The 27,770-nt window shown below is 40.1% G+C and overlaps 1 protein-coding gene across 5 annotated transcripts in view; it reads right to left on the bottom strand.

The window, feature by feature from the left end:
* Nucleotides 1-21,570, bottom strand: part of ANAPC4 (anaphase promoting complex subunit 4) — a 42,495-nt gene extending 20,925 nt beyond the window's left edge. For 2 of the 5 annotated variants that reach the window (XM_054485021.2, XM_054485023.2), the window contains exons 1-16: nucleotides 20,853-21,570; nucleotides 20,641-20,779; nucleotides 17,721-17,826; nucleotides 14,800-14,932; nucleotides 9,548-9,622; nucleotides 9,379-9,405; nucleotides 9,240-9,284; nucleotides 7,882-7,966; nucleotides 7,088-7,192; nucleotides 5,676-5,759; nucleotides 4,195-4,281; nucleotides 3,711-3,775; nucleotides 3,373-3,415; nucleotides 3,182-3,258; nucleotides 1,328-1,428; nucleotides 1,193-1,244 (exon numbers count right to left, since the gene is read on the bottom strand). In XM_054485021.2, the coding sequence (XP_054340996.2) occupies nucleotides 1,193-1,244; nucleotides 1,328-1,428; nucleotides 3,182-3,258; nucleotides 3,373-3,415; nucleotides 3,711-3,775; nucleotides 4,195-4,281; nucleotides 5,676-5,759; nucleotides 7,088-7,192; nucleotides 7,882-7,966; nucleotides 9,240-9,284; nucleotides 9,379-9,405; nucleotides 9,548-9,622; nucleotides 14,800-14,932; nucleotides 17,721-17,826; nucleotides 20,641-20,779; nucleotides 20,853-21,361 (1,733 nt within the window). In that variant the 5' untranslated portion in view covers nucleotides 21,362-21,570. Of the gene's footprint in view, nucleotides 1-1,192; nucleotides 1,245-1,327; nucleotides 1,429-3,181; nucleotides 3,259-3,372; nucleotides 3,416-3,710; nucleotides 3,776-4,194; nucleotides 4,282-5,675; nucleotides 5,760-7,087; nucleotides 7,193-7,881; nucleotides 7,967-9,239; nucleotides 9,285-9,378; nucleotides 9,406-9,547; nucleotides 9,623-14,799; nucleotides 14,933-17,720; nucleotides 17,827-19,485; nucleotides 19,563-20,640; nucleotides 20,780-20,852 lie in introns of those variants that run through there. The other 3 variants (XM_063663578.1, XM_063663577.1, XM_054485024.2) reach the window with 3 other exon arrangements.
* Between the last annotated feature and the right edge of the window lie 6,200 nt (nucleotides 21,571-27,770).

Here is a 27,770-nt window from a genome sequence, read left to right as displayed (position 1 = left end):
CCAAACAGATTTCTAGAACAAAAATCTAGTTTAAAACAAAGAGAAAGCTTGGCATAATGGCATACTCCTGTACTCCCAGCTACTCAGGAGGCTGAGGCAAGAGGATCACTTGAGCCCAGGAGCTCAAGTCCAGCCCGGGCAACATAGAGAGACCCCATCACAAAAATAAATAAATAATAATAAAGTAAATAAAAGAGGGAGGAGGAAATTATTAAAAGAATGATACAAGAGAATTCAGGTTAAAATGGCTTATTATAGCACAATGAATTAAAAGGCCCACACCTAAAAACACTGTTATGAAATTTCAACATATCAAGAATAAAGAGTAATGCTTTCACAGCTTTTTCAAAAGGAAAAAAAAAACAACTATAAAGGGCTAAGAATGAGAAGCACCAGACCTTCCATCAGCAACAAAAAGCACAGAATCCTGTGGAACTCTGCTTTTGAAGTTCAATAACCCTCAGGGAATCCTAAACCCAGCTGTCAATTAAGTGTGAGAGTAGGAGAAAAAACACAAAAGGAGATAAAGTTTACCTTCTATGTCTGCTTTTTGAGAAAGTTACTAGAGGATGTTTTCCAGCAAAATGATTAAATAAGCCAAGAAACAAAGGCAATCCTGGCAGTTCTGGGTCTAACCCAGGAGAGTAATGAAGAAAATGCCCGGGTGGTAGCCATGCAGAAGAACTGGACCACAGGCTGAAGCAGAGGGGTGGGAGGCTAAAGAAGGCATCTGGAACAGGGGACTCCAGAAGTACTATACCACCCTTCAGAAGGGAAAGGACGGAAGGATGCAGAAAAGACAGACAATGCAATAGGACAATCAAGCCAAACAGTCTAAGAAAAACAAAACAAACAGAATAATTTCTAAAAATTGACAAAAGAAATGTGGCATAGTCATACAGTTTAGAAATACGGAGGTAACCCATAGAAGAACTAAAAATAGAAGTAGTTAAAGAGTTAAAATGATTCCCTCTGGGGAGAAGACCTGCAGTAAGGATGACCAGGACAGGAAAATACAGCTTTACTTTATAAAATCTCTGTGCTGCTGGCTTGTCAGAAGCATATAAAGGCATAATTGTGATGAAAATTTAAAAACTGATTTTAAGAGACTCATAACAGCTTACTAGGTTCTTATTTAGGTCAAAAGTGACATATTCTTAGGTCAGTGATTCCAGGTACTCCCAATACTTACTGAAGAAGTTCATTTGCCTTGAGTATAAAAGAACCCACAGCAGTTATAGCTTCTAAAGGGAAAAAATAAATAAACGTCATTTGTCAAATAAGTAAACTGTGTTTAATGTATTTCACTGAGAAATTAAATCACTACCTTCGATTCCTGCAGCATCTAGTCCAAGAGGTTCATATTTTTGCTTCCATGAAGCCAATCCTTTCAATTCACTCAAATGGTATAATAAAGACTCCGAGCCACTATCCAAACAGAGCAGAAATAAATTAGTATCATGACGATCATCAAGCGACTACCTTGCCTGAATATTTCTAAATTTTCAGAAATAAAAACTGAAAGTAACTTTCATTTTCTTTCCATGAGAAATAATTATTTCTCAAAACTGTTCCTAAAAACTGCAGCAGAACCATCTGGTCAATGTGACTACAGAGATAAACAAATGACAAGATCAAATTTTGTAAGATGATCAAATTGTGTTCCACAGTTAGTCCTGACCCTTTTAAGACAGTCATATAGCCATCTCGTTCACCCAACTACTACACAGTCAATGTTCAATAAATATTTCTTAAGTTCCCACTTTGGGTGAGGTACCATGCTACATACTGGGGACATAACGGTGAACACAATCAAAGGGTCTCATGGCATTGACAGTATAACAGGGAAGACAGTTATGATCACACAGTCATACAGTATACCATTCCAACTACTATAAATGCCTTGAAGGAAACACATGGGGTGCAGGTATAACAGAAGAACCTGAGCTTATCTGGGATTCAGAAAGGCTTTTCTGAAGGAATGAATGAGCTGAGAGCTGAAGAATGCATGTGAAGAACAAGTTGGGACAAGAGGAATATACAAAAGCCCTAGGCGGGAGACAAAATGTCAAGTTGGAGAAACTAAATGGCCACCAGTGTGGGCGAGGCAGAGAGGCAGGTATGCTAAAGGCCACACAAAGGTCTCCATTCTAAGGGAAGGCATTAGAAGTTTTTAAGAGAGAAATATGTTTAGCTCCACTGGGGAAAATACATTCAAAGGACAGTGTGTACTGAAAGAGCCCAACTAGTCCAGAGGGTGCTACAGTGGTCCAAGGGAGGGGTGATGTAGTTAGGGCCAGGGACTCAGCATAAAGGAATATACCAAAATTTAAACCAAACACCACTAGGTGTGGTGGTTCATGCCTGTAATCCCAGCACTTTGGGAGGCCGAGGCAGGTGGATCACTTGCGGTCAGGAGCTTGAGACCAGTCTGGCCAACATGGTGAAACCCCGTCTCTACTAAAAATACAAAAATTAGCCAGGCATAGTGGTTCGCGTCTGTACTTCCAGCTACTTGAGAGGCTGAGGCAGGAGAATCGCTTGAACCCGGGAGGCGGAGGTTGCAGTGAGCCGAGATCGTATCACTGCACTCCAGCCTGGGCAAGACTCCATCTCGAAAAAACAAAAACCAAAAACCAAACAAAATAAATCAAACACTCAGCATCCACTTGTAAACTGCTTCAATGAAGTAGCTATGGATAGAAAAAGCATGAGATTTGAAAATCTAGGATGAAGTCTTGGCTCCAACACTTAGTAACTTTGGGCCAGCCATATAACCGATTCTGAACTTCTGTATCCTCTTGTGTAAAATCACCAACACCTTGCCAAGATATTAAATAAATATGCAATATTCTTGGTAAACTGTAAAATGTTAATCTCACTGCTCAAAAAAGGGATATATGCCTTATTTCAAAATATACTTCATGCTTAGCTGATTAAGAAAAAACCCCAGATAGAGTCTAGCCTGGTGAAAAGATGTTGGAAAATTACTTCATAAAGCAGAATTATTATTGACTCTTTCAATCTTGGGTATAGGAAGATTCTTCTCAAATGCCATGCAACAATTTTAGCTAGAAAAGCCTTAAAAAGAGAATGCCAGATGAAGAGAAGGCGGCAGAAAGAAGGCCAATGCCAGGTATGTGTGGATACAACACCAAAAAATTCTACGTCACCTTCATACCTCTGTAAGTGACTTATGACCAATTTTTGTATACTGGAGTATGATGACTCTATAGACTGGCCAAGCTTTTTCAAGCCCTAATTAAAAAAGGAAAATATATTTAGCATACAATCAGGATATTATATGCCACTCGAAAAAAAAATTAAGAATGTGTTCATAGCCATTTGAATACATAGATACATTAACTGCACCTTTACTGTTAACTGATTCATCAAGAGAGTCTGAAGTTCAGCACTACAATGAAAAACAAAGTATTTTTTGTCACTTCTCTATTGGAAATCTGAATGCATCACTCACAACTTTTAAATTTCGAAGCACAAACAAGAAACAATATAAAGAAATAGCCCAACAAAAAATTCTACGCATGTAACATCACATATACCCCATAAATATGTAACACATTATGTATCAATTAAAATATTATGTATCAATTAAAAAATCACATACTATGACTATAAACTACTTTTCAAATAAATAATTACTGTTAAAAAAGAAGCAAAAACAGGAGCACCTAATCTGAGTTTATTACCTTGCTTTCCCCCATAATAGCAAGTGCATGAACTCATCTTGCACTGATGTGGTTGTGTTCTTTTCCTAGAAAAAAGTGAAAAAAAAAATTGTGATATATGTATTTCTTAAATTATAAGCATATTTATTCAAAATTATAGGAGCATGACTCCGTTTCCTTGCCTTAGACTTCCATCAAATCCATAAAGTGATCATCTGAACATCAGTGACTAGAAGATAGCCAATCAGCTGTTGTAACACCCGACCCTATTGCCAAAGCCCCACCAGCTCCACTTCACAATCCTGTCCCCACTTAAGTTGTACCAATGGGAAAAGAGCCCTTTTTGCAAATCTGAGGAAGCAGTTTGAAGTTAGATGAAGCCATTTGAAAGAAATCATGATCTTAGCCTTTTATGAATCAAACTGATTTTTCTCATGTACCTCAAGGTAAAGACATACATCATGCATTCTTTAACTCTCTCCATAGGAAACTTCAGCTGCTTTACCTGCACAAACTTGGTGAGACGAGAATCCATCTGCATTAGTATTTCTTCCCATGCTTCACACATACATGTTAGTGACAAATTTATATACTATTAGCAAAAAAGAAAAATGGAAATGGTAAAAAATATTTAAACCAACTTGCTATCTAAATAATATGTGCTTATGATCAAGTGTCTCAAATAAATCTAGAATTTACTTTCAATCACTGTTTTATTTTTATTATTTATTTATCGAGACAGAGTCTTGCTCTGTCATCCAGGCTGGAGTGCAGTGACGCCATCTTGGCTCACTGCAACCTCTACCTCCCAGGTTCAAGCAATTCTCCTGCCTCAGCCTCCCAAGTAGCTGGTATCATATGCGCGCGTCACCATGCCCAGCTAATTTTTGTATTTTTAGTAGAGACGGGGCTTTACCATGTTGGCCAGGCTGGTGTCGGACTCCAGGCCTCAAGTGATCCACCTGCCTCAGCCTCCCAAAGTGCTGGGATTATAGGTGTGTGCTACTGTGCCCAGCCTCAATCACTCTTTTAACTCAGTTAAGATGGAGAAAAAGACTACAGCTTGGTCATCACTTAACTATGAAACATTCCATTGATTCTTAGAATTTCATAATAAAACATTCTTAAATTAAGTTTTTATCTGGTGAAACAAATATCTCCAAGCTTTTTATATAAGATATGTCTTATCTACACTAACTGTCAAAATACTGGTTTGGTAAACTATTCAATTTTCAAATAGGATCCTTAAAAAGATACTGATCTCTAGAAATCTTTAATATCAAATAAATTAATGACTGTGGTAGAATGAAAAACAAGGCCACAATTTTTTGTAGCCCCTCCAGTCAGATGCAGTCAATTTCTTCAGCCCTTGAGTCTCGCTTTGACTAACAGAATGCAGCAGAAATAACACTGTTGACTCCAGGGCCTGAAAAGTCTTTGTACACTTCCACTTGCACCCTCGATGCCCTGTTACCACCGCCATGTGGACAAGCCTGTGCTGGCTTGCTGGAGTATGAAGGATGTGGAGTAGAGACAAGGAATCACAGCCAAGGGACACATATCAGCTGGCATGACGAAGTCTAGTCAAGATCAGCTGAACCTTCCCCAGGTCACCCAAACATCTTGGCTAAGCTCAGCCTAAATCACCAACCTACAGAATTGGGAGGTAATTTGGGGTGGGTTTATTATGAACAAATGTAAACTCATGTGAAGACTGTTTTTCCCACAATACTTTATAATGTAAATGGTATTTTATTTATGGGAGTATTTTAAAAGATTTAAACTCTTGGAGGTGGAAAATAGCGTGCGGTGGAAGTAGGTTCTCAATTAAATGTCCTTTTCCTGCTTTAATGGACCTTATAAGATTATCAGACTAGACACCTCTACTTCAGATAGCTTTACGAAACAAAATTTTGAAGTTTTTTATTTACAGAACTTTAGAAGCTGACAATAAATATTCACATAAAACAAGCTCTAAATAAATACCTGTAACAGAGCTGAAATATGAGTAAACTTTCTGGCCATCCGAGTTACTTCAGGTAAGAAAGAATACAACAGATTGGTTTCAAGCTGTAAAATCAAAAGAGTAAAGTGAGTCATCATCAGATGCACTTGCTGCAAAGTCTGTAATTTAAAGAGTGTAGGTCAAACTATGTATCAGAAAGACTATGTCAGAATTGTGCCCTCTTTGAGCAGAATGGTTTGGAAACTAACAGCACATAGTCTTAGGATTTCCTAACCTACACATAACCATACACAAATCACTCTCTCTGGGTTATCAACCCCTTCTGTGTAGATAGAATAAATGTAATATAACCTATTTTGAAACAGTATTACAAAGAAATGTTTAAATCACAAATATATGTAAAAACTTAAAGGAAGTATAAGGAATTAAAGACTACTGATAAATATTGGGAAAATATCTATCAATGGTATATGAATTGTATCTCAATAAATTTGTCATTAAAAATGATCTGTTACCAACTTCACAATAGTAGTGAATCATTTTATTATAACCCAAATGCAATCCTGGTGATCATAGTTTCACATAACCTTAAGATGATGAGCAAATATGAACAACCATTACCATAGTAAACGGTAAGCCAAGAGTTCTCTGATGCTCGGAATACAAAGAGAATGTTGGAAGGCATCACACACATTGCATCTTGCGTCTTTTTTGTTCTACTTTTGTTTGAGAGTTCACACATACTTAAGTGGCTGGGATATTTAAGATGAAAATTTTCGATTTCTTGGCAAGGCTATGATCTAAATACTCTATGGGAGCCCAGTTAGCTTCCTTAATCTATAATGCAGACAGCACGCAATAAAGCATTTTCCCAATATTAAGCGATCATTTTACACAAGATGCAATGTGCTAGTTAAGAGCACAGATTATGGAGCCAGATTGTCTAGCATCACTTTCCCATCCTGTGACATCAAGCAAGTTCTGAAGTATTTGTGTGTCCATGTACTTACCTATAAAATGGGGATAATAACAGTATCTGCCTATTACGATGCTGTGAAGATTCAAATCAATTGTTCTGAAGCATTCAGTATATGGCACATATTAAACAATCAATAAATATTAACCTTCATTATTGTCAGGGACAGAGTCCTAAGCAAACACTTGGTACAAAGTCAAACTGGAATAGCAACAAATTAATATGGTCATTAATAGACCATCAAAACACTTTTTATGAAAACTGTATTGGAGCATGGGGAGAATAATATGGTATTCACTATAATAACACTCAATATATTAGGATGTAGAAATTCCAAGTCGATTTTTTTGCATTATTTTAATGATCATTACAATACAGTGAGATGTGGATAAAAACCTATATAAAACCTGTTAAATACATATTTACTCTCTACTGTTATCAAGTTCCAATACTCACCTGAAAGTATGAAACTTCTGAAGCACCATTGGTAGAGACTTCTGTGACCACTGATAATGATTTCAAATCACTTGATAAACATAATGCAAGACAAGTACCAGCAATCTGTAGAACAGTCAAACCCCTTAGTATATTTAGTATCACTGCTAGGTTGAATCTGATTATCATGCAGAAAGCAAAAACTCAGAGCTTTAAAAAGCAGAAACATGTATTCCCAGCTCCAGCCACACACATGTAGCAGATGAAGGTAGGTGTCTGCCTGCATGGACCTTTCTAGTTACAAGTCCACAAAAATAACCTGGTTCCCTCACCCCTACCCAAGTCTCAAATCAAGTGCTGCAGAACCAACATATTCCACAGAGCCTACAATATTTTCTACCCCTTTTGGGAGTGGTAAGAGTCGGATGAAAAAGCTATGGAGAAGACTGAGACGTAGCAACTATAGTACAGTCAGTACTGGACTTAAGAATGCTTCTGAAGATTTACATTCCTATCACAAATTGAAGCTCTTTTACATCTCACACTAGAAAAACATTAAATCGTAATCAAGTGTATCATACTAATCTTTCTGTTAAAGAAAAAAAAAAACTTGACTAATTCCACAAATAGCTCCCAATCTTTATAGACATATCACAATTATTTTATCTTAGTAAGAAAATTATTCTCTGAACATTTAAGAATAATTCCAAAAACCAAAACTGAAAAAAAACCTAGTGTTTTATTCTTTTTCCATAAGTACCTAGTATATTCTAAGAGAAATAATTTAGAAAGAGAAAATGTTAAAGAAATCTTACCCCTGTGACTCGAGCAATTTTAAACATTCCATAAGCATAAAGCTCAATAAATCCAGAGCTTCCTCCAAGGACAAGAATATTAAGCCTAATTAAAAATAATGCAACAAGCTGAGAACCAATCAACAACACAGATGATTGCATTCTTAAAGTGAGATATAAATTATTACTGCTTTCATATCATCTACATGCTAAAGCTCCCCTGCAGAGGGAAGTGAAACATCAAATCCACTAACACTCAATACTCAATCACATCAGGCTTATTCCTTTTTTCAAAGAACATAAATTTCCTCTAGCCTAAAAAAAATCAGCTTACAGTAAAATAAATACATTATTTTAATAACAACTATATTTATACACTCTCAATAACAAAACAATCCTTTTACCAACTAATACAAAGTGCCATCAGTTTTATCACGGTTATGATGCTAAATATATTAAATGGGCTTAAAAAACATGAATACTTAAAATTTTAGAAACTCTAGTACTTATATCCTTCTACTTCTTATTAAAATAAACATATGTACATCATATTATTATTAAAACTTGATAAAACGAAAGGCCACACAATAAAAACAATAATAGATATTAAGGTCTATATGTTGTTTGAAGGTATTAATGTCAACGATAAGGCCAGGTGCGGCGGCTCATGCCTGTAAGCCCAACACTTTGGGAGGCCAAGGCAGGTGGATCATCTGAGGTCGGGATTCTGAGACCAGCCTGGCCAACATGGTGAAACCGCATCTCTACTAAAAATACAAAAATTAGGCCAGGCGCAGTGGCTCATGCCTGTAATCCCAGTACTTTTGGAGGCCAAGGCGGGTGGATCACGAGGTCAAGAGATCAAGACCATCCTGGCCAACATGGTCAAACCCCGTCCCTACTAAAAATACAAAAATTAGAAAGGCCTGGTGGTGGGCGCCTGTAGTCCCAGCTACTCTACTCGGGACGCTGAGGCAGAAGAATCACTTGAACCAGGAAGGCGGAGGTTGCAGTGAGCCAAGACTGCACCACTGCACTCCAGCCTGGCAACAGAGCGAGACTCCGTCTCAAAAAAAAAAAAAAAAAAAAAAGCAAAAAACAAAAATTAGCTGGGTGTGGTGTCACGTGCCTGTAGTCCCAGCTACTCGGAGGCTGAGACACGAGAATCGCTTGTGCCCAGGAAGCAGAGGTTGTAGTGAGCCAATATCGCACCACTGCACTCCAGCCTGGGTGACAGAGACTCTATCTCAAAAAGAAAACAAAAACAAAAAACAATGAAATAAAATGGCAAATAAAGGATTTGCTCTTAAAGCTTCTGAAAACTGCCTCAAACATGAAATAACTTTAAGAAATTAGACTTATTTATCTGTAAGATTTACCTGACGTCTCCCAAGAGCTTAATAATTTCATCAGAATTCTCTTCACTAAAATATAAAAATAAATTGGGTCATCTTTCAATTCTGTCTTCCAAATAATAACAGATTATCTTACTTGAAAACAAGAAAAGGCATATCTTACCTAAATATTTTTGAGGTGCTGCTATAGCTAGAAGGAAACAGAGATTAAGGTAAAAAATACTCTTAGTAAAAATACATATTTTAAAATGCGTGAGAAAATTGTCATAGTGTTAAAAGCAGAAGAAAGAGAAATCTGCAAGATTAATTTCAAAGAAACCAGTGATACATACTTTTTTGGCAGTGTAGGTAGTTTAGGTAAGAGAAGATTTGATTCATCCTCAGCATTATAAAATGATGTGAGAACACTAAAAAGGAAAAAATAAAAGCATTATAAAAACAACAAAGATTTTACTTCTCTTACCATTAAAAATGCTAATTTTTAAAAAAGATACCCAGTTTTACAACATTATCAAGTAAACAGATGCCACAAATACTATACAGTTGTAGTCAGTTTAACAGTCCCAAATGAGAAACTGAAAAGTAGGAATTTCTTTATTATTTTAGGGGAAAAAAAACATCAGCCTGCACACGTTACATTTAAAGAAACGACATTAATAAACACTTTTCTTAGCATATGAAATGCATTCATACGTACTCAGATACTGAGAATTTATTATTTCTTAACCCTCATTTAAGAACTCACACTACACATATGACTACTAAGAGTAATTTTAAAGAACACTGCAATTACACTATCTTTTATTTATAAGACAGGGTCTCACCCAGGCCAGAGTGCAGTGGTGTGATCATGGTTCACTGCAGCCTTCACCTTCTGAGCTACAGCCATTATCCTGCCCCAGCCTCCTGAGTAGCTGGGACTACAGGTGCAAGCCACCACACTCAGCTAATATTTTTTATTTTTTTATAGAGATGGGGGTCTCACTATGTTGCCCAGACTGGTCTGAAATTCCTGGTCTCAGGCAATCCTCCTGCCTCAGCCTCCCAAAGTGCTAGGATTATAGGCATGAACCACTATGCATGGCTTACTGTGTGATTTAATTATTGGTTCTATGACTTATATACAACTGTGGATTTGACAATCCAACAGGTATTTGAGACTATACCATGCCTTTTGAAACAGTCTTATTTACCCCCTTTTCCTTCTCAATTCTAACTCTAAATAAGGTTGGAAATAAATGAGTGAGCAAGTAAAAAAGTGGTGATTTAGCAAGTATTTTTTCCTACTTTAACAAAAAGGAGCTGTCTTGAGAGACCCTGGAATCTCCACATAACATTTCTAAACTGTTAGTAGAAAGTATGTTGGGAATATACATAGCAGATAACTGGGCTGGAATAGGAATTACATGATATGCTCTGACCCTCTAACATTCTACAAATTCACATAACGATTTGTAATCCTTCATTATCTGATGATGGATTTATCACTCTGGTTTATCTACAGTGAATTTCAAACCCCAGGTCAAACCCTTGTCATCCAATTCTTTCAGGCTTCCCTTAGGAAAGCTAGCAATTAATATTCAGGATTTACAAATTCATTTGATATTAACTTAGTATAACTTAATTAGAAACGAAAAGTTAATGGAAAGAAAATTATCATATTTCCCTAAAAAAGAAAAACAATTTTTGTTTTCAGTATTAGCCAAACCCACTGATTCCTCCAGCCTTCTTCACTGCAACCCTGGTGTATTACTTGACTATATACACCAAGGCAGAATTATTTTTATGAAACAAGGAAACTACCGGGACCATGGACAAAGAAAAAAACCTGTCCAGCATTAGAACAGAATGCTCAACTTAGCACTTTTCATACTCTAAGAATACTTATTGAGACACACAAAAAAAGTTCCAGATGATATAAATCATGAAATGGAAATTAATATATGTATTAGTTAATAAAACTTTAAAATTATTGATTGGCAAATTGAGGTTGTTTTCCATTTCACCATTTATCTTGTCTGGAGCTTTGTTTTTTGTGCCTCAGTAACTATTTTTGGAGTATGAAATTACTAGAAAGAGGAGAAAACTCTTAGCTATTCAGGTTTACTGCTTCAACAAGAAAATATAGGCATATCTCCTTCAATTGTGCTTCCCTTCATCCTGCTTCCCAGATACTGCATTTTTCACAAATTAAAAGTCTGTGGCAACCCTGTGTCAAGCAATTCTATCAGCCAAGCAAGTCTATTAGAGTCCTTTTTCCAGCAGCCATGTGCTCACATTGTACTTCTGTGTCACATTTTGAAATATTTACAATATTTGCAATATTGCAATTTTTTTCATTATTGTAGTATTTGTTATGGTGATTTGAGGTCAGTAATCTTTGATGTTACTATTGTAATTGTTTTGGGGGTGCCACAAACCATGGCCATATAAAATAGTGAGCTTCGGCTGGGTGTGGTGGCTCACGCCTGTAATCCCAGAGCTTTGGGAGGCCGAGGAGGGCAAATCACTTGAGAAGAGTTCAAGACCAGCCTGGCCAACACGGTGAAACCCTGTCTCTACTAAAAATACAAAAATTAGCTGGGCATGGTGGCACACACCTGTAATTCCAGTTACTCGGGAGGCTGAGGCAGGAGAATCACTTGAACCCTGCACACAGAGGCTACAGTGAGCCAAGATTGCACGACTGCACTCTGGCCTGGGTGACAGAATGATAACTGTGTCTCAAAAAAGAAATAAGTAAGGCCAGGCGCTGAGCCTTATGCCTGTAATCCCAGCACTTTGGGAGGCCGAAGCGGGCAGATTACCTGAGGTCGGGAGTTCAAGACCAGTCTGACCAACACGGAGAAACCCCATCTCTACTAAAAATACAAAATTAGCTGAGCGTGGTGGCGCATGCCTGTGATTCCAGCTACTCTCGAGGCTGAGGCAGGAGAATCACTTGAACCTGGGAGGTGGAGGTTGTGGTGAGCCAAGATGGCGCCACTGCACTCCAGCCTGGGCAATAAGAGCGAAATTCCATCTCAAAAATAAATAATAAATAAATAAAAATAAATTTTAAAAAATGGAGAAATGTGAGTGTTCTGACTGCTCTATTTACTGGCCATTCCCTCTCTCCCTTCTTTTGCACAGGCCTCCCTATTCCTTGAGACACAACAATATTGAAACCAGACCAGTTAATATCCCTACAATGACCTCTAAGTGTTCAACTGTCTCACTTTAAATCAAAAGCCAGAAATGATTAGGCTTAGAGAGGAAGGCACGTCGAAAACCAAGATTAGGCCAAAAGCTAGGCTTCTTTTGCCAGTCCTCCAAGTTGTGAATTCAAAGGAAAAGTTCGTAAAGGAAATTAAAAGTGCTACTACAGTAAATACAAAAATAATAAAAATGTGAAACAGCCTTACTGCTGATATGGAGAAAGTTTTAGTGATCTGGACAGATGATCAAACCAGCCACAACATTCTGTTAAGCCAAAGCCTAACCTAGAGTAAGGCCCCAACTCTCTTCAATTCTATGAAAGTGCTGAGAGGAAGCTACAACAAGTTATACAGAACAACCAGCTAAATCACTGAAGAAAGTGGTTACACTCAACACCAGATTTTCAATGGAGAACAGCCTTTTATTGGAAGATGCCATCGAGGATTTTCTATTTATTTATTAAAACATATATACATATAGATATATATATGTATAGATATGTTTGTATTTTAAAGCCAGTGAAATATAGCACCATCTAGGACTTTCATAGCTAGAGAGGAGTCAATGTCTGGCTTCAAACCTTCAAAGGATAAGCTGATTCTCTTGTTAGGGGTTAACATAGCTGGTAACTTTAAGTTGAATCCAAAACTCATTTACTGTTCTGAAAATCCTACAGCCCTTAACAATTATGCTAAATCTATCCCATCTGTGTTCTATAAATGGAACAACAAAGCCTAGATGACAGCATATCTGTTTACAGCATGGTTCACTAAATGTTTTAATCCACTGTTGAGGCCTACTGCTCTGAAAAAAGGTTCCTTTCAAAATATTACTGCTCATTCATGACTGGTCACCCAAGAGCTCTGACAGAGATATATAAGATTAATGTTGTTTTCATGCCTGTTAACACAAAAATCCATTCTGCATCACATGAGTCAAGTGGTAATTTCAACTGTCTTTTTTTTTTTTTTTTGAGACAGGTCACTCTGTCACCCAGGTTGGAGTGCAGTGGTCCAGTTACGGCTCACTGCAGCCTCAACCTCCTCAGGGTCAGGTGGATCCTCCCACCTCAGCCTCCTGAGCAGCTGCAACTATAGCTACCACACCTGGCTAATTTTTAAGACAGGGTTTCACCATGTTGCCCAGGCTCGTCTTGAACTCCTGAGCTCAAGTGATCTGCCCACCTTGGCCTCCCAAAGTGCTGGGATTACAGACATGAGCTGCCATGCCTGGCCACCTTTCAAGTCTTATTATTTCAGAAAAACATTTCATAAAGCTAGAGCTGACATAGATATTGATCGCTGTGATGGATCTGGGCAAAGCAAATTGAAAACCTTCTAGAAAGCATTCACCATTCTGGATGTCATTAAGAACATTCACAATTCATGGAAAGAAGTCAAAATATCAACAATAAGAGGAGTTTGGAAGAAATTGATTCCAACCCTCATGGATGACTTTGAGGGGTTCAGGACTTCACTGGAGGAAGAAACTGCAGATCTGGGGGAAATAGCAAGAGAACTAGAATTAGAAGTGGAGGCTGAAGATGGGACTGAACTGCTGCAATCTCATAACAAAACTTGGACGGATAAGGAGTTGCTTCTTAGGGATGAGCAAAGAAAGTCCTTTGTTGAGATGGAATTTAGTCCTGATAAACATGCTATGAGCAACGTTGAAATGACAAAGGATTTAGAATATTCCACAAACTTAGTTGATAAAGCAGCAGTAGAGTTGGAGAGAGGTGACTCTAATTTTGAAAGAAGTTCTACCTTGGGTAAAATGCTATCAAACAGCATCTCATGCTACAGAAAAATCTTTCCTGAAAGAAAGAGTCAACTGATGTGACAAATTCCACGGTTGTTGATGTTAAGAAATTGCCACAGCCACCTTGACCTTTGGCTGCCACCACCCTGATCAGTCAGCAGCTATCAGCACCAAGGCAAAATCCTCCACTTTCACTGAGATCACAACTCACTAAAAGCTCAGATGATCGTTAGCATTTTTTAGCAATAAAGTATATTTTAATTAAGGTACATACTTAATTTTTTTAGACATGATGTCATTGCACATTTAAATGTACTATAGCATAGTATAAACATAACTTTTATATGCACTGAGAAACCAAGAAATTCAAATGACTTGCTTTTATTGCAATGTTCACTTTATTGCAGTGGTCTGGAACCAAGCCCATATCTCTGATGTATGCCTAAAGATGTTTATCAGAAAGAAAAAAATCTAAGCAAGCATTAAAAAATTTCATCTTGATAAACTGAAACCAAAATTTAAATGCAACGCACATACACTCAATACTCAGATACTCCTAAAGTTTCCATTTCAAAAAATAAAAATCTTATGAATATCCTATGACTACATAAGTTTTTCTAATTACCTGCTTTCTACTGTCACTTCCATCCAATGCATACAGGAAACTGGAGCCTCCACAGAAAAAGAGTGTAAGCTCTCAGGTTTTTCTACATCACACAAAACAATTTTCTTGGTATCAGCAAGAGCAAAGGCCAAAACTAAAACAAGAAAAGACAATCAGAATAAATTAGTGTAACATTTGAGAAAAATAAATGGGTATTTCACTTATTGCCCAGTTTTACTCTTTTAAGTGCATCTTCATCATGGCAATTTTTGACTTAAACATCCTTCAATATTTTAAAAACTAAAAAAAGAAATATTTGCATATATTGTAGTTACACTACTATCTAAGCTTACTTTCAAGTGCTCAAACCTTATAGGAGATCTACTACTTTCTCACGTATCACACTTAACATCTTACACATCAAAGTTTCCAGACTGAAACCCTGTTGTCAAGCAGAAAATACAAAAGAGGCTTCAACAAATAAACAATTATATCTTATCACATGTCTAAAAGGTAGGCAGTGATTCCATCTGCTTTCTTCTTGGGATGCTTTTTATTCCTCTTTTATATTTCTAAACCATGGTGGGAAATGAGGCCATTTAACACACATAAAATCTTCCTTTGAGTGCGGCTGAATTTTCTAGTATGGTTTCTCCACACAAGTCATTATTTCTTCCTAACGTTCAATTTAAGAATTTAAGAATTTCCAAAAAGAGGGCAGTGAGTTTCACTGCATATCACTATCACATGCAACTCTGCCACATGTAAACCAATCCCAGCCTTCTTTCTTAAAAACAATTTAAAACAAACTTGAAATGATCATTATCTAACAAAAAACATATTTTACTGTCCAAAAACATGAGACTTTTTAAAAATGAATAATACAACTACTTAAAAACATTTTAACGCACTTTTATGATTTATCTTTGAGATTCCATGCTTTTGAAGGATTTAGTGCAAGATCTCACAACTTTACTTATAAAGTCCTCTAATCTTACACATATTCTACATATACTCCAAGCAAAATGACTACAGAATGAGCATAGAATGTTTAAGACATTCTCGGAAATTCCATTTTGGGAGTTAATCTAAGGAGCTACTGGCAAAGTTCTTCCCAGCGTTCAGAATGTTTACACAGCATTGCTTATCAAAGCCAAAAACTGAAAACCATCTAAATATCCACCAAGGGGGAACAGGTTTAGTAAATTACAATATATAAATATAGTGGGTTAGTAGGCAATTAACATTAATGTGGTCAATCTATCCACACTGACGTGGGAAAAAGTGAGTGGGGGGAAAAAAAGAAAAAGCTATACAACAAAATGGCATGTACCAAATAACCGTCTTTTGATAAAATTATATACAGATCTCTACATGTATGTATTTTATCAGGAAATACTGGAAAAGATGTTCACCAAAACAGAAACAATTGTCATCTCTAAGTGATCTGCTTTCAGGGAATTTTTTTTTTTTTTGAGACAGAGTCTTACTCTTGTAGCCCACGATGGAGTGCAGTGGTGCGATCTTGGCTCACTGCAAACTCCACCTCCTGGGTTCAAGCAATTCTCTGCCTCAGCCTCCCAAAAAGCTGGGATTACAGGTGCCTGCCACCACGCCTGGCTAATTTTTGTATTTTTAGTAGAGATGGGGTTTCACCATATTGGCCAGGCTGGTCTTGAACTCCTGACCTCATAATCCACCTGCCTCGGCCTCCCAAAGTGCTGGGATTACAGGCGTGAGCCACCGCGCCCCACCTAGGGAATTTTTAAATACTTATTTATATTTATCTAGGGACAAAATTAAGCAATGAGGGCCATGTGCAGTGGTTCACACCTGTAATCCCCACACTGCGGTAGGCCAAGGTGGGCGAATCACTTGAGGCCAGGAGTTCAAGACCAGCCCGGCCAACACAGTGAAACCTTTTCTCTACCAAAAAACACAAAAATTAGCCAGGGATGAAGGTGCATGCCTGTAGTCTCAGTTACTCAGAAGGCTGAGAGAGGAGAATTGCTTGAACCCAGGAGGTGAAGGTTTCAGTGAGCCCAAGGTTGCAGTGAGCCAAGATCGCACCACTGCACTGCACTCCAGCCTGGGCGACAGAGTGAGACACTGTCTGAAAAAAAAAAAAAAAAAGCAATGAGGAGCACATTTGTTACAAAAACAATTCACTTTTTTTCTTAAAGCACCAATAAAATTTTTAAATACTTTATATTTATCTACAGAAAAATTAAGCAAAGAATAACACATATTTTACAAAAACAATTCACTTTTTTCTTAAAGTACCAATGATACAAACGAACTTTAACCTGCAGGGTTTACAGCATTTTACTGTACTGACTGTATGTGTACAACAGTTCCAATACGGACTGTCATTGTAAAAATATTACATGGAAAAGGAGAGTTCAGTCACCAAAGCCATAACAGGCTATAACATAAGAGGGTACCAGAAGAAAGATCACACACAGAAATGGAAGGTATGGGGTCAAAGCTGACAGTTCCCCAGGTGAGGCAAACGCACACGCACCAAGGGAATATGAGCCGCACATTTCATGCTAAAATATATTGTGAAAGAAAAAGGCCATGATGGCTTTGAACTAACTCACTGGCGAGTGGCAAGTGGTGCTTGGGCCAAATAATACAGGACAAGATGACAATGGAAAGAACAAAACCAAAACATTGTGTATATTCCATCAGATTTCACTTCGGAGTTATCTTTGCCAAGAAGCTGGACTTTATTTAAGAGATATCTTTGCCAAGAAACAAGATAGCAGAATTAATCTGAGTTCTATAAAAATATTTTAAGGCATTTTTTTTTAAAAAGTTCCCAAATTGATATTTATAATTCTAATGTATACTAAGAACAATAAATCCTTTCTGAAAATGGGCTTTACAGAATACACTTTGTGAAAATAAAAATATATTTTTTGTAATATTATCATTACGTTTGCCATCTGGTCTCCATGCCAAACACGTCACCTCCTTTCCTGTATTTTCATTTGGTGGAAAACTCCAAACTCGATGAAAACTTGCCAGTCGATGAAGTAAAACCTAAGACAAAGCAGATATAATGACAGGAAATTAAAAATCCATTTCCAAAAATAAAATAAACCTAGATCCCTACTAAAAATTTTTTTAAATGACCATCTCTCATGTATACTTAGCTATCAGAAGAACAGAAAAAGCCAACAGTGTCTGAATGAACACAAGGTATTTTAAAATAAATGGGTGAAACAAGGTCTAAAATTTAACCCTCTACCTAATCTGTTATGTCAACGGACGACTTACCTTTTATAAAGAAGGCGGCTGTCCAAGGTGACAACCAAAAAAGAAATAAAAGAACATAAACACCACTAAAAAGGTAGCTAGCTGTAATACAGTCAAATTATACTAAGTTTGGAATTAGTCCACGTGGCACCTAGTTTCAGCTGTGTCACTCACTAGCCATGGATCTTAGACATATCACTTAACCATTCTAAATCTCCATTTCCACATCAGTAAATTCCCACCTTGGAAGGTCAAAATGTTGCCCAAGAGCTCTACAACTGCCCCTGTTGCAGCTTCTATACAACTATTGACAGTAAGGAAGAAAAGGCCTCACCACTGCACATGCTCCTCCAAGATCCCTCCCCATCTCCACACTCAGCTTAGCCACCATGACCCTGCCTTATCTCACAGCTCACAGCACCCTTCACTCCTGGTTACATCATCCCCTGGACTTGACCCTCTCTTTTCTGAAACCATTCCTGCCATTCCTTACTTCTGAAACCCTTCCTCTGTGCTTTCTGCAGCTCATTGTCAGCTGTCATCATGAAATTAGTATCTTCATACTTTTCTCTGAAATGTGCCTCTCATTGAGGACAACGCTTCCCTGCAGCCTTGCTAGGTGGTGGCCATTTTGTATCCCACAGCCCCTGTACTGCTACTCTTGGGCTAGGAGATGAAGTAGGTGTCTTCCTTGATGCTTGATGCCATTTCTTCTCTTCTTGAAAATCTCCTAACTTTGAATCACATGCAATCAGACCATACCACCCGCTATCCGTCTTAATTGCAGTCCTCTACAGACCCCTAGGCTATTCCCCTCATTCCTTGAAGATCTGGATACCTGGCTCGCTCATGCCTTCTAACAACACACTCATCCTCATTTTTGGTGATTTCAAGAGCTATGATGTCCTGGCTTTTCAGCTCTCAATTACCTCTCCTCCAGTGATCACATCTTCTACTGCACTCAGCCACTCCCAGGGTCACACCTCCGGCCTGGTCATTACCAACAACTGCAGGGCCACCAAAATCTCCATTTCAAACTTCCCACTTTCCGCTCACCGCCCCTCTTTCCAGGTCATCTCTACAACACTCAACTCCAATTCTTTGACCTCACCAGGATACAGTCTATTGATTCTACCACCTATTCACTGTCCCTCTCCCCACACATGCCTTCACTTCCCTCCTTCATCAGGTTAGAACCCAAAGTTCAGAAACACAATCACTCCCCTTGCACATAACTTCAACTCTCTTTCATCTTTCTCTTGCTTTGTCATACTTGCAAAACGACAGTCCTGGTTAAACCCAACCATGCCTGCAACCACACAGCCAAACAGAACGGAGAGAGACACATACAACCTCATTCAACCAGTGTCTCTCAAATAATAACACCGATCTCGTGTGGGTCTTAACACTGACTGGCAATCCTATTAGATTTCCCAAGTCCACCTGCCTTGTTAGCTTTTTCATACCTCTTCTTTCTCCTCAAACTTCCAATATATTCTTCTCCATCTTCACCCATAGACAATGCCCTTGCTTCTTCCTTCACTGAGAAAATGATGTAACAGTGCCCTCTATCACGCCTACTCATCTGATTGCACGGATGTGCCTCCTGTCTACCTTCCCTCCTACTTCTGTGACTGTACCACCTGCTGCTCTCTAGAGCCACAACAGAGTTTCAAAGCATCCCGGCAGCGGAGGGAGACTAGCTAGATTTCATGGAGGGCCCTGAAAAATTAGACATCAATACCCTGGCGACTGGATCATGGTAGCTAACATGGTGCTGTAGTCTGCAGGGTGCTAAGATTTCCTTATCACCTAGTTTCCAAATTTGGCTCTATACAACTCTCACATGGCCAGATAACTCTCAAGCCAGAGGCGGAAAGATGCACAGGTGAAGGTTTCCTTACAAAATGGCTGGCAGATAATAACTCTTAGCAGAAAGTTGGGTACAACTGGTTTATACTCGATGAAGTTTCATGTGAACAAGAAATGCTGATAACACTCATGCACGTTCTGTCTGGAATCCAATGCATCCCTTCCTTGTCCAATTTAAAGGTATTTTTAGTGGAAGGTGGTTATCCAACCCGTAGTATAAAACGTGGACAAGAGACGCCAGATTCTTAAATATATCCTGTGTGGCAGCTACATGCATGCACATTTGCAGCTGAAGTTTGACAATAACTCTTCCTTCTGCTATTAAAACTGTAAGCAAACTTAGGGCAGGGTCCCTGGATCTACCACTACGTCTAGCTCATGAGTGGCACATCGTGGGCTTTTTTAAAAAGTTCATTTAACTAATAAACCAATGAGTGAAGAAGACTTGGGGAAGCAGGATTGCGTGACAGTGATAAGCTGTGTGAAAACTGTTACTTTAGCCAGAGAAGTACCGAAAATAGCACAGACATCACCTTTCGCATATATACTTTAAGTTTACTGCCGTCCTGGGAGGCACGGGAGGGGTAGCAGGTGGCCAGCCATGTCTGCAGAAGGGGAAACTGAGGCTCCGGCCGCCTGTGGCCCGAATGAACAGGCTCGGGTTTGGTGTTCTTGGGCCCCCCGAGAGCAGACCCAGCACAGGCGGGCTCCCGCCGGCTCACTCACCTCGCCCGCTGTGTTGGCCAAAGCAATGAGATCCCGCTTGGGCGACCAGACCAGGAAAATAATCTCCTGCGGGAGCTGCTTCTCTCCCACCACCCGGAAGGACGGGAAACAGGTTGGAAAACGCAACATGGGGACGTCCCTGCAACGACACCCCAGTCACAGGCCGGCAGGAGCCCCTGGCTCTCCACGAGGAGCCCCGACCGCGCCTGTACCTGCAAGTCCCCACCGGCCGACTAACACGGCCCCAGCGGCCTCTCCCCTCCCTCTGCCGCCCGCGCACCACAGCCTCCAGGCCGCCCTGCCCCGCCGCTGTCGCGCGCTCCAGGCACTTCCGGCGTCGGGACTGCCTCGCGAGAGGAGGAGGCAGGGCGGGGCGCGCACCAGGCTTGGCTGGGCTGAGAGCCAGACGGGGCGGACAGGGACGGGGAGCGGTGGGCGGGGCAGGGAGCAGCGAGGGGCGGATCGAGGTGGGGGTAGGATGGGGCCCGTGGGCGGGGCAGGGAGCAGCGAGGGGGCGGAGCGAGGAAGGGTGGGGCACGTGGGCGGGGCAGGGAGCCCCGAGGGGCGCGGAGAGGGCGGGAGCCGCGCGCCGGACCCAGGTGCTGGTGGGATCGCTGGGTGCCAGGACCCGGAAGGGCCCGAGAAGGGCGGGGCGGGCCCCTGCGGCCGCACGCAGGTCTTTTGGGAACCCGTGTGTGCACGTGTGTGGGCATGCTTGCATACCTTTCCTGTTTTCCCGGAAATTCGCTGCTGTGGGCAAAGGGACGGTAGGAGTTTATGGGGTAGGCTTCAGCGACAACGGGGAGATGAAAAAGAATATGAACTTTAGGCCCTGATCAGCTGGAGCCTCCTCTGACAGTTACTAAGCAAGTAGTTCTCATGTCAGTCCTAGTGGGTCAGTATAGAATTTTAAAAGTCCCCCTGTCCAAGCAGCACCCCAAACCAATTAGAAGAAAATTAACCCTGGATAGGCCCAGTATTTACTAAAACTCTTCGGGTGATTCCAATTTGAAGAGGGAAGAGGCGCCTGCCCTAAAACCTCCCTAACAGGCAAATAATACTGTGACACCTCATCCCATTTAACCCTCACAACTTATTGGTAGTTGCAGCCCCGTCATAACGAATAAAGAGTGTGGGCTCAGGGCTGGGCGCGGTGGCTCACGCCTGTAATCCCAGCACTTTGGGAGGCCGTGGTAGACGGATCACGAGGACAGGAGATAGACAGCATCCTGGCTAACACGGTGAAACCCCGTCTCTACTAAAAAATACAAAAAATTAGCCGGGCGTGGTGGCGGGCGCCTGTAGTCCCAGCTACTGGGGAGGCTGAGGCAGGAGAATGGCGTGAACCCGGGAGGCGGAGCTTGCAGTGAGCCGAGATTGCGCCACTGCACTCCAGCCTGGGCAACAGAGCCAGACTCCGTCTCTAAAAAATAAAAAAAGAGTGTGGGCTCACACACGATTTCTTCTATAGGTACTTGGGCATTTACTATGTGGAGGAACTGAGGCTACAGCAATGCATGGGACGGGAACTCTGCCCAGAGGCTCACAGGCCAGCCTGGCAGACTTGTAAATCAGAACTCATCTGATGTTGCTTTATGTAGGACACATTTAAATAGTCAACCTGTTGACAGTTCCCACAGCTATGACCTCCCTAAGAGAATGTGACAGTGCCATCCTAGGGTTCTTAAACTTAAAACCTATGGTAGAAAGCCATACTTTTTACAACCTTTCACTTGTTCAAAGAAGAGACCGCAGGACCTTTAACTTTCAACAGGCCCCATCTTCTTGACCTCTGTCTGGATCTAGCCCCTGGGAAGTAGATGACGGAGGGAGACCAATTCATTCAGCATCAAGTAACTATTTTGTGCCAAGTATTGTTCTTAACCCTTGACTTTATACCTATCCTGCTTCCTGTCAGGGGCTTTGCAACCCTTGCCTTTGCCACAAACAACTTAGCAAGTGCCCCCAACTCTTCCAGAATCAACATTTCTAAGGTAAAAATGCATTTGCCTTTGTTTTTCACAAAATGCATTTTCAGGTGTTAGTGTTTTGGGGCAGTTATAATGGATCACCTGGTGGGGGTCCAGTATCTACGCACGTAACATTCTTACGGAAATTGAATGTCCGTTTTCCTGGAACTTACCTGAATACAAACACCCATACAGCACGTGAAAACCACTGTTCCCAGAGGCATAAACACCGTACTGCAAAGGACAGAGTATAACCACCTGCACATTAAGTCTCCACAGAATATAAATTTTCTAAGCCTTACAGCAAAGGAAACAGCATAGGTGTGGATTTCCAGATGTGGGCAGGAAACAGCAGAGTTTTATGCTGCTAGACCAGGGGTGTCCAATCTTTTGTCTTCCCACATTAGAAGAACTGTCTTGGGCCACACATTAAATACATTAACACTAATGACAGCTGATGAGCTAAAAAAAAAAAAATCACAAAAAAAACTCACAATGTTTTAAGAAAGTTTATGAATTTGTGTTGGGCTGCATTCATAGCCCTCCTGGGCCACAGGCTGTGAGTTTGACAAGCTTGCTATAGACCCTCATGTGTGTTGGTAGACAGTAGGGGGCAGGAATTGTTCTTGGAAATGATCCAAAGTAGCCGTAAGACAAGAAATATTAACACATCGTGTTTCCAGCCTTTTCTTTTTCCCACTGCCCCATAAAGATTTTAGCTTTACCTACTCCATTTTTTTTTGCCTCCCCCATCCTTAGGAAAATACTGCAGAATAAAGAGAAAAAGGGAAGAAGGCTCAGGGATCAGGGATCAGTGCTTTCTAAGGAGGCAAGGGCAGGAGAAATAAATATTTACTTAAGCATGTTCATTATAAGGTTATTTACGAAAGTGAAAAAATGCAAACAACCTAGATGTCCCATCATAGATTTTTAAAAAATATATCTATCCTGAAGAATACTATGCAGACATAAATCGATGTTCACAATATACTTATGAAAAAGCATGGGTCATAAAACAGTATGTACTTAAAATTCCATTTTCTTGAGGGAAATTTTTGCATGTGTCTGTAAACCTATTTATGCAAGAACCTATCTTTGGAAGAGTAGACAGGGAAGTTATAATAGTGATTATCTCTGGGTGGTAGGGTTAGAGATGCTTTTATTTTTCTTTGATTTACCTGGCTCATGTATTAACTGTAAAGTTAACAGGCAGCAACCTTTGTTTCCCTCTGGTTTTTTTTGTTTGTTTGAGACAGAGTCTCGCTCTTGTAGCCCAGGCTGGAGTGCAATGGCGTGATCTCAGCTCACTGCAACCTCTGCCTCCCGGGTTCAAGTGATTCTCCTGCCCCGAGTAGCTGGGATTACAGGCACCCACCACCATGCCCGGCTAATTTTTTGTATTTTTAGTAGAAACGGGGTTTCACCATGTTGGCCAGGCTGGTCTTGAACTCCTGACCTCAGGTGATCCACCCCACCCCCCCACCACCCTTGGCCTCCCAAAGTGCCAGGATTACAGGTGTGAGCCACCGCACCTGGCCTGTCTTCTTTAAGCATGTGGAATGTTTGGGCTGACTTCCTCTAGTGTTCTCCCACTCCTCCTCTCCACACTTGCAGATGAAGAAACTGACCCATCTATTCAGGCCTACCATCTTAGAGATCACCGGCTGTTTCACCTCTTCTAGTATCCAGTGGTATCGAGCAGCTAAACCAGGGATCTTGTAACTGACTGTTCCGCCAAAGACAACTGGGATAAAACTCAGCCTCTCAGAGCTCTGAGATCTTGTTGCTCAATGTTGGTACTATTATAGCCTCATCTTGCTGAGTTAACATTTATACTAAATTGCCTGAAATCAAATAGCAGAGATCTTATCTTTACTTTATTGCAATGACCTTCTTAGTTGACCCTCAATTTCAACCCAGGTCCTCATGGTCCTATTAAAATCACATCAAATAAGTAAAACTGGATTTTCCTTTAGATTTTGTGGAAGCTGTCCTACCTAGAGAGCTCGAAGTGTATCTGCTTCTTACATAGCATAGTTAGGGTGTGAGGCATAAAGCGGTATATTAAATGGCATTTCCATTCACTCAGTTGGTATTTATGAGCACCTACTACCTAGAGGGTGAAGAAATGTGTTAGCCTGGCTGCCTGCTTCCCATTAACTGAGGTCACAGGTGATGCGGCTGGTAATCTCTATCACCGTAGAAAAGGCACGTGCCTAGTAAGCAAACACAATGACGTCCACAGGCACTGCCATCAACAAGCTTCTAATCTGTACAGGGCTAAACAAGTTATATAAAGTCATTCTTATACAGGACATGATTTAAGTACCATAAAAGAAGTATAAAAACAACACACGCACACGTTCTTATTTCTCTGGCAACAGATGTACTACTCCAGTGGAGAGACCAACAGGGACATTGTGAAGGCAGTGGCAGCTGACCAGGACCCTTTGTAGGTTGTGATTTTATATTTCAAGATTAGTCAAACTTCTCCCAGATGCCTAGTATTTTGCAGATTACTTTGAAGGGGTCTTGCAAATAAAGCTGAGTGAAGAGAGAAAGAGATCCCCCCATATTGTTCTATATTGTTTTATGCTCAGTACCTGTTTTAAGAAGAAACAAGGAAGCAAAACCAAAGGCAAGCAGCCAGGTGCCAGGCACCAGACCCAAAACCAGGCCTGGGCCTGCCTGACCTTAGCCTGATAGTTAAAATTCAACCCATGACCTAGCAACCGATGTTATCCGTAGATTCCAGACACTGTATGGAAGGACATTGTGAAACTTCTCGTTCTGTTCTGTTTCACTCTGATTACCGGTGCATGCAGCCCCTGTCACATACCCCCTAGATTGCTCAATCGATCATGGCCCTGTCATGTAAAATCTTTAGTGTTGTGAGCCCTTAAAAGGGACAGAAATTGTGCACTCAACAAACTCGGATTTTAAAACACTAGACTGCCGATGCTTCCAACTGATTAAAAGCTACTTCCTTCACTGTCTCAGTGTCTGTGGGGTTTTGTCCACGGCTCATCCTGCTACAAGGCTACTAATCTTCTTCACGCAGCACATCCCCACATTTAAAACTTCAGTGTTAGGGTGGTCCTCATATTGACTCTAAGTCCCTCCTAATACAAATCTGTTTCCTTTTTCAGTCCCTAGAAGAAACATAATAGAGTGGGTCCAGTCCGTATTTCAGGCATGCCTACCACTTCAAAGCCTCTAGAAAATTCCATTCTTACATCAAATTTTTATTGAGCACCAAAAAGGCACAAGATAAACAAGAGCAGATGAAATGGGTACTGACATTAAGAGACCTAAATCTTTGAGGGAAATAAAATCTCTAAAAATAATCACAGAATAATATGTGAAAGGCCTTAAAAGTGATATCGAACGCCAAGGGGCCAAAGAAGGTTTCAGTATCAGGGGCTCGTGGAAGATTCCCAAAAGAGAACGGAGTGGCCACATGGAGGGACATATTCCAAGCAGAAAGAACAGTATCGGATGAAAAGAATGGGGCATATGGAGTAATAAACTAGTCTGGGTACTGGACTAATGTAGGAAAAAACATGAAATCCGGCCTACAAAAAGACTTTGTTTCTCATTAAATTTCGTAATAGAAGAAGAAGAATGAAATTTAGCTGTATTTATTAAAAGTGTCCTTTTAAAAAACTTAGAAAATGTTATCTGTCAAATTTCAGGGATTTTCTTCTATTGCTATTTTGAGAAGGTATCTTAATATTCAGATGTTCAGATTTCTATTAAGAATAAATGACCTCATCCCGCTTCACATTCTACCTCCCAGAGACACATTTTTACAGCCTACCAATTAGTTTATTCTCTGAAAAAGGAATAGAGATTAAGTCCTTAAAATTAGTATTAATTGAATGTAAGTGTAAAATCACCAAATTTCCTATTTTTAACTTTCTAAGACAGTAATAAAGTTTTAAAGTACATTATTCCTGGCTGGGTGTGGTGGCTCATGTCTATAATCCCAGCACTTTGGGAAGCTGAGGCGGGCAGATCACCTGAGATGAGGAGTTCGAGACTTGCCTGGCCAACATGGCAAAACCCAGTCTCTACAAAAATACAAAAATTAGCCGGGTGTGGTGGCACACACCCGTAATCCCAGCTACTCAAGAGGCTGAGGTGAGCCGAGATCCCGCCACTGCATTCCAGCCTGTCCAACAGAGCAAGACTCTGTCTCAAAATAAATAAGTACATTATTCCTGATTATAACTATTTCCTCAATTCTAAGCTTTTTTTTTTTTTTGCATTTCAGTATTTCTGAAATCAGATAATCTAAAAATTAATTAATGAAGTATTATTTATCTTCTCCCCCTGAAAAGCTATGATAAAATCAATGGTGTATTTTATAATTGATGGTATCTTAAAATTAAGGCAATATAGTGATGAGAATAACTGCTGGCCTTCAGAACTCAATTTTTCAGTAGTCATCGTCCCTCAGGTGTCTTAGTTTCAGAGGAGATTTCAATAGATTTTATCATGGAATGGTGAACCATAAAGTCAGGCAATGTCCCTATCCTTGCTTGAATCAGAGAGGGGAACTCTCACAACAGTTTTACAAACTTCATATCTCACCCAGTCACCTCCAAATGTGCCCCTCCTATCATAGCCCTCTATGTAACAAAGGGGAGAAGAGCTATCTGATGCTTATGAAGTCCAGGGGTATAACTCATCTTTTGATGTCTACTGATGTACACCACTGCCACACTGATCTGGGCCACACTTGAGCATTCTACACCAGGCATCAGTCCTAACTTACCTGGAATTTAAATACCAGATAGAGTGCAGTTCCTCCAGCCTTACTTACAGGGCTCTGCCTAACCCCAAACAAAGATGCCTTCTAATCTGCTCTATAGCAGTTGTTGGGAAACAAGAGAAAAGTCATTATGCAAATATAAGTCATTCAAAACAATTCAGTCTTAAGGAGACAATAACTAGCAGAGAAATGGAGAGATGAACTGTTTGTTCTGGGAGTTCAAATTACTGCCTTCAATGCTTTGTTATCGGGCCAAAAGATAATTACCATTAGACCCAGTTAACAATCTTCATTGTTAACCTAACACACCAATGACAGAGGAGAACTGAGAGCCAAGCACTTGGGTCTCATTTAATTTAATCACAAAACAAACCTCAGGTATA

This window comes from Pongo pygmaeus, chromosome 3, assembly GCF_028885625.2.
Source record: "Pongo pygmaeus isolate AG05252 chromosome 3, NHGRI_mPonPyg2-v2.0_pri, whole genome shotgun sequence".
Lineage (NCBI taxonomy): Eukaryota > Metazoa > Chordata > Mammalia > Primates > Hominidae > Pongo > Pongo pygmaeus.
The sequence above is the reverse complement of the archived record's forward strand: the minus strand, read 5'-3'. Positions and strand labels throughout refer to the sequence as shown.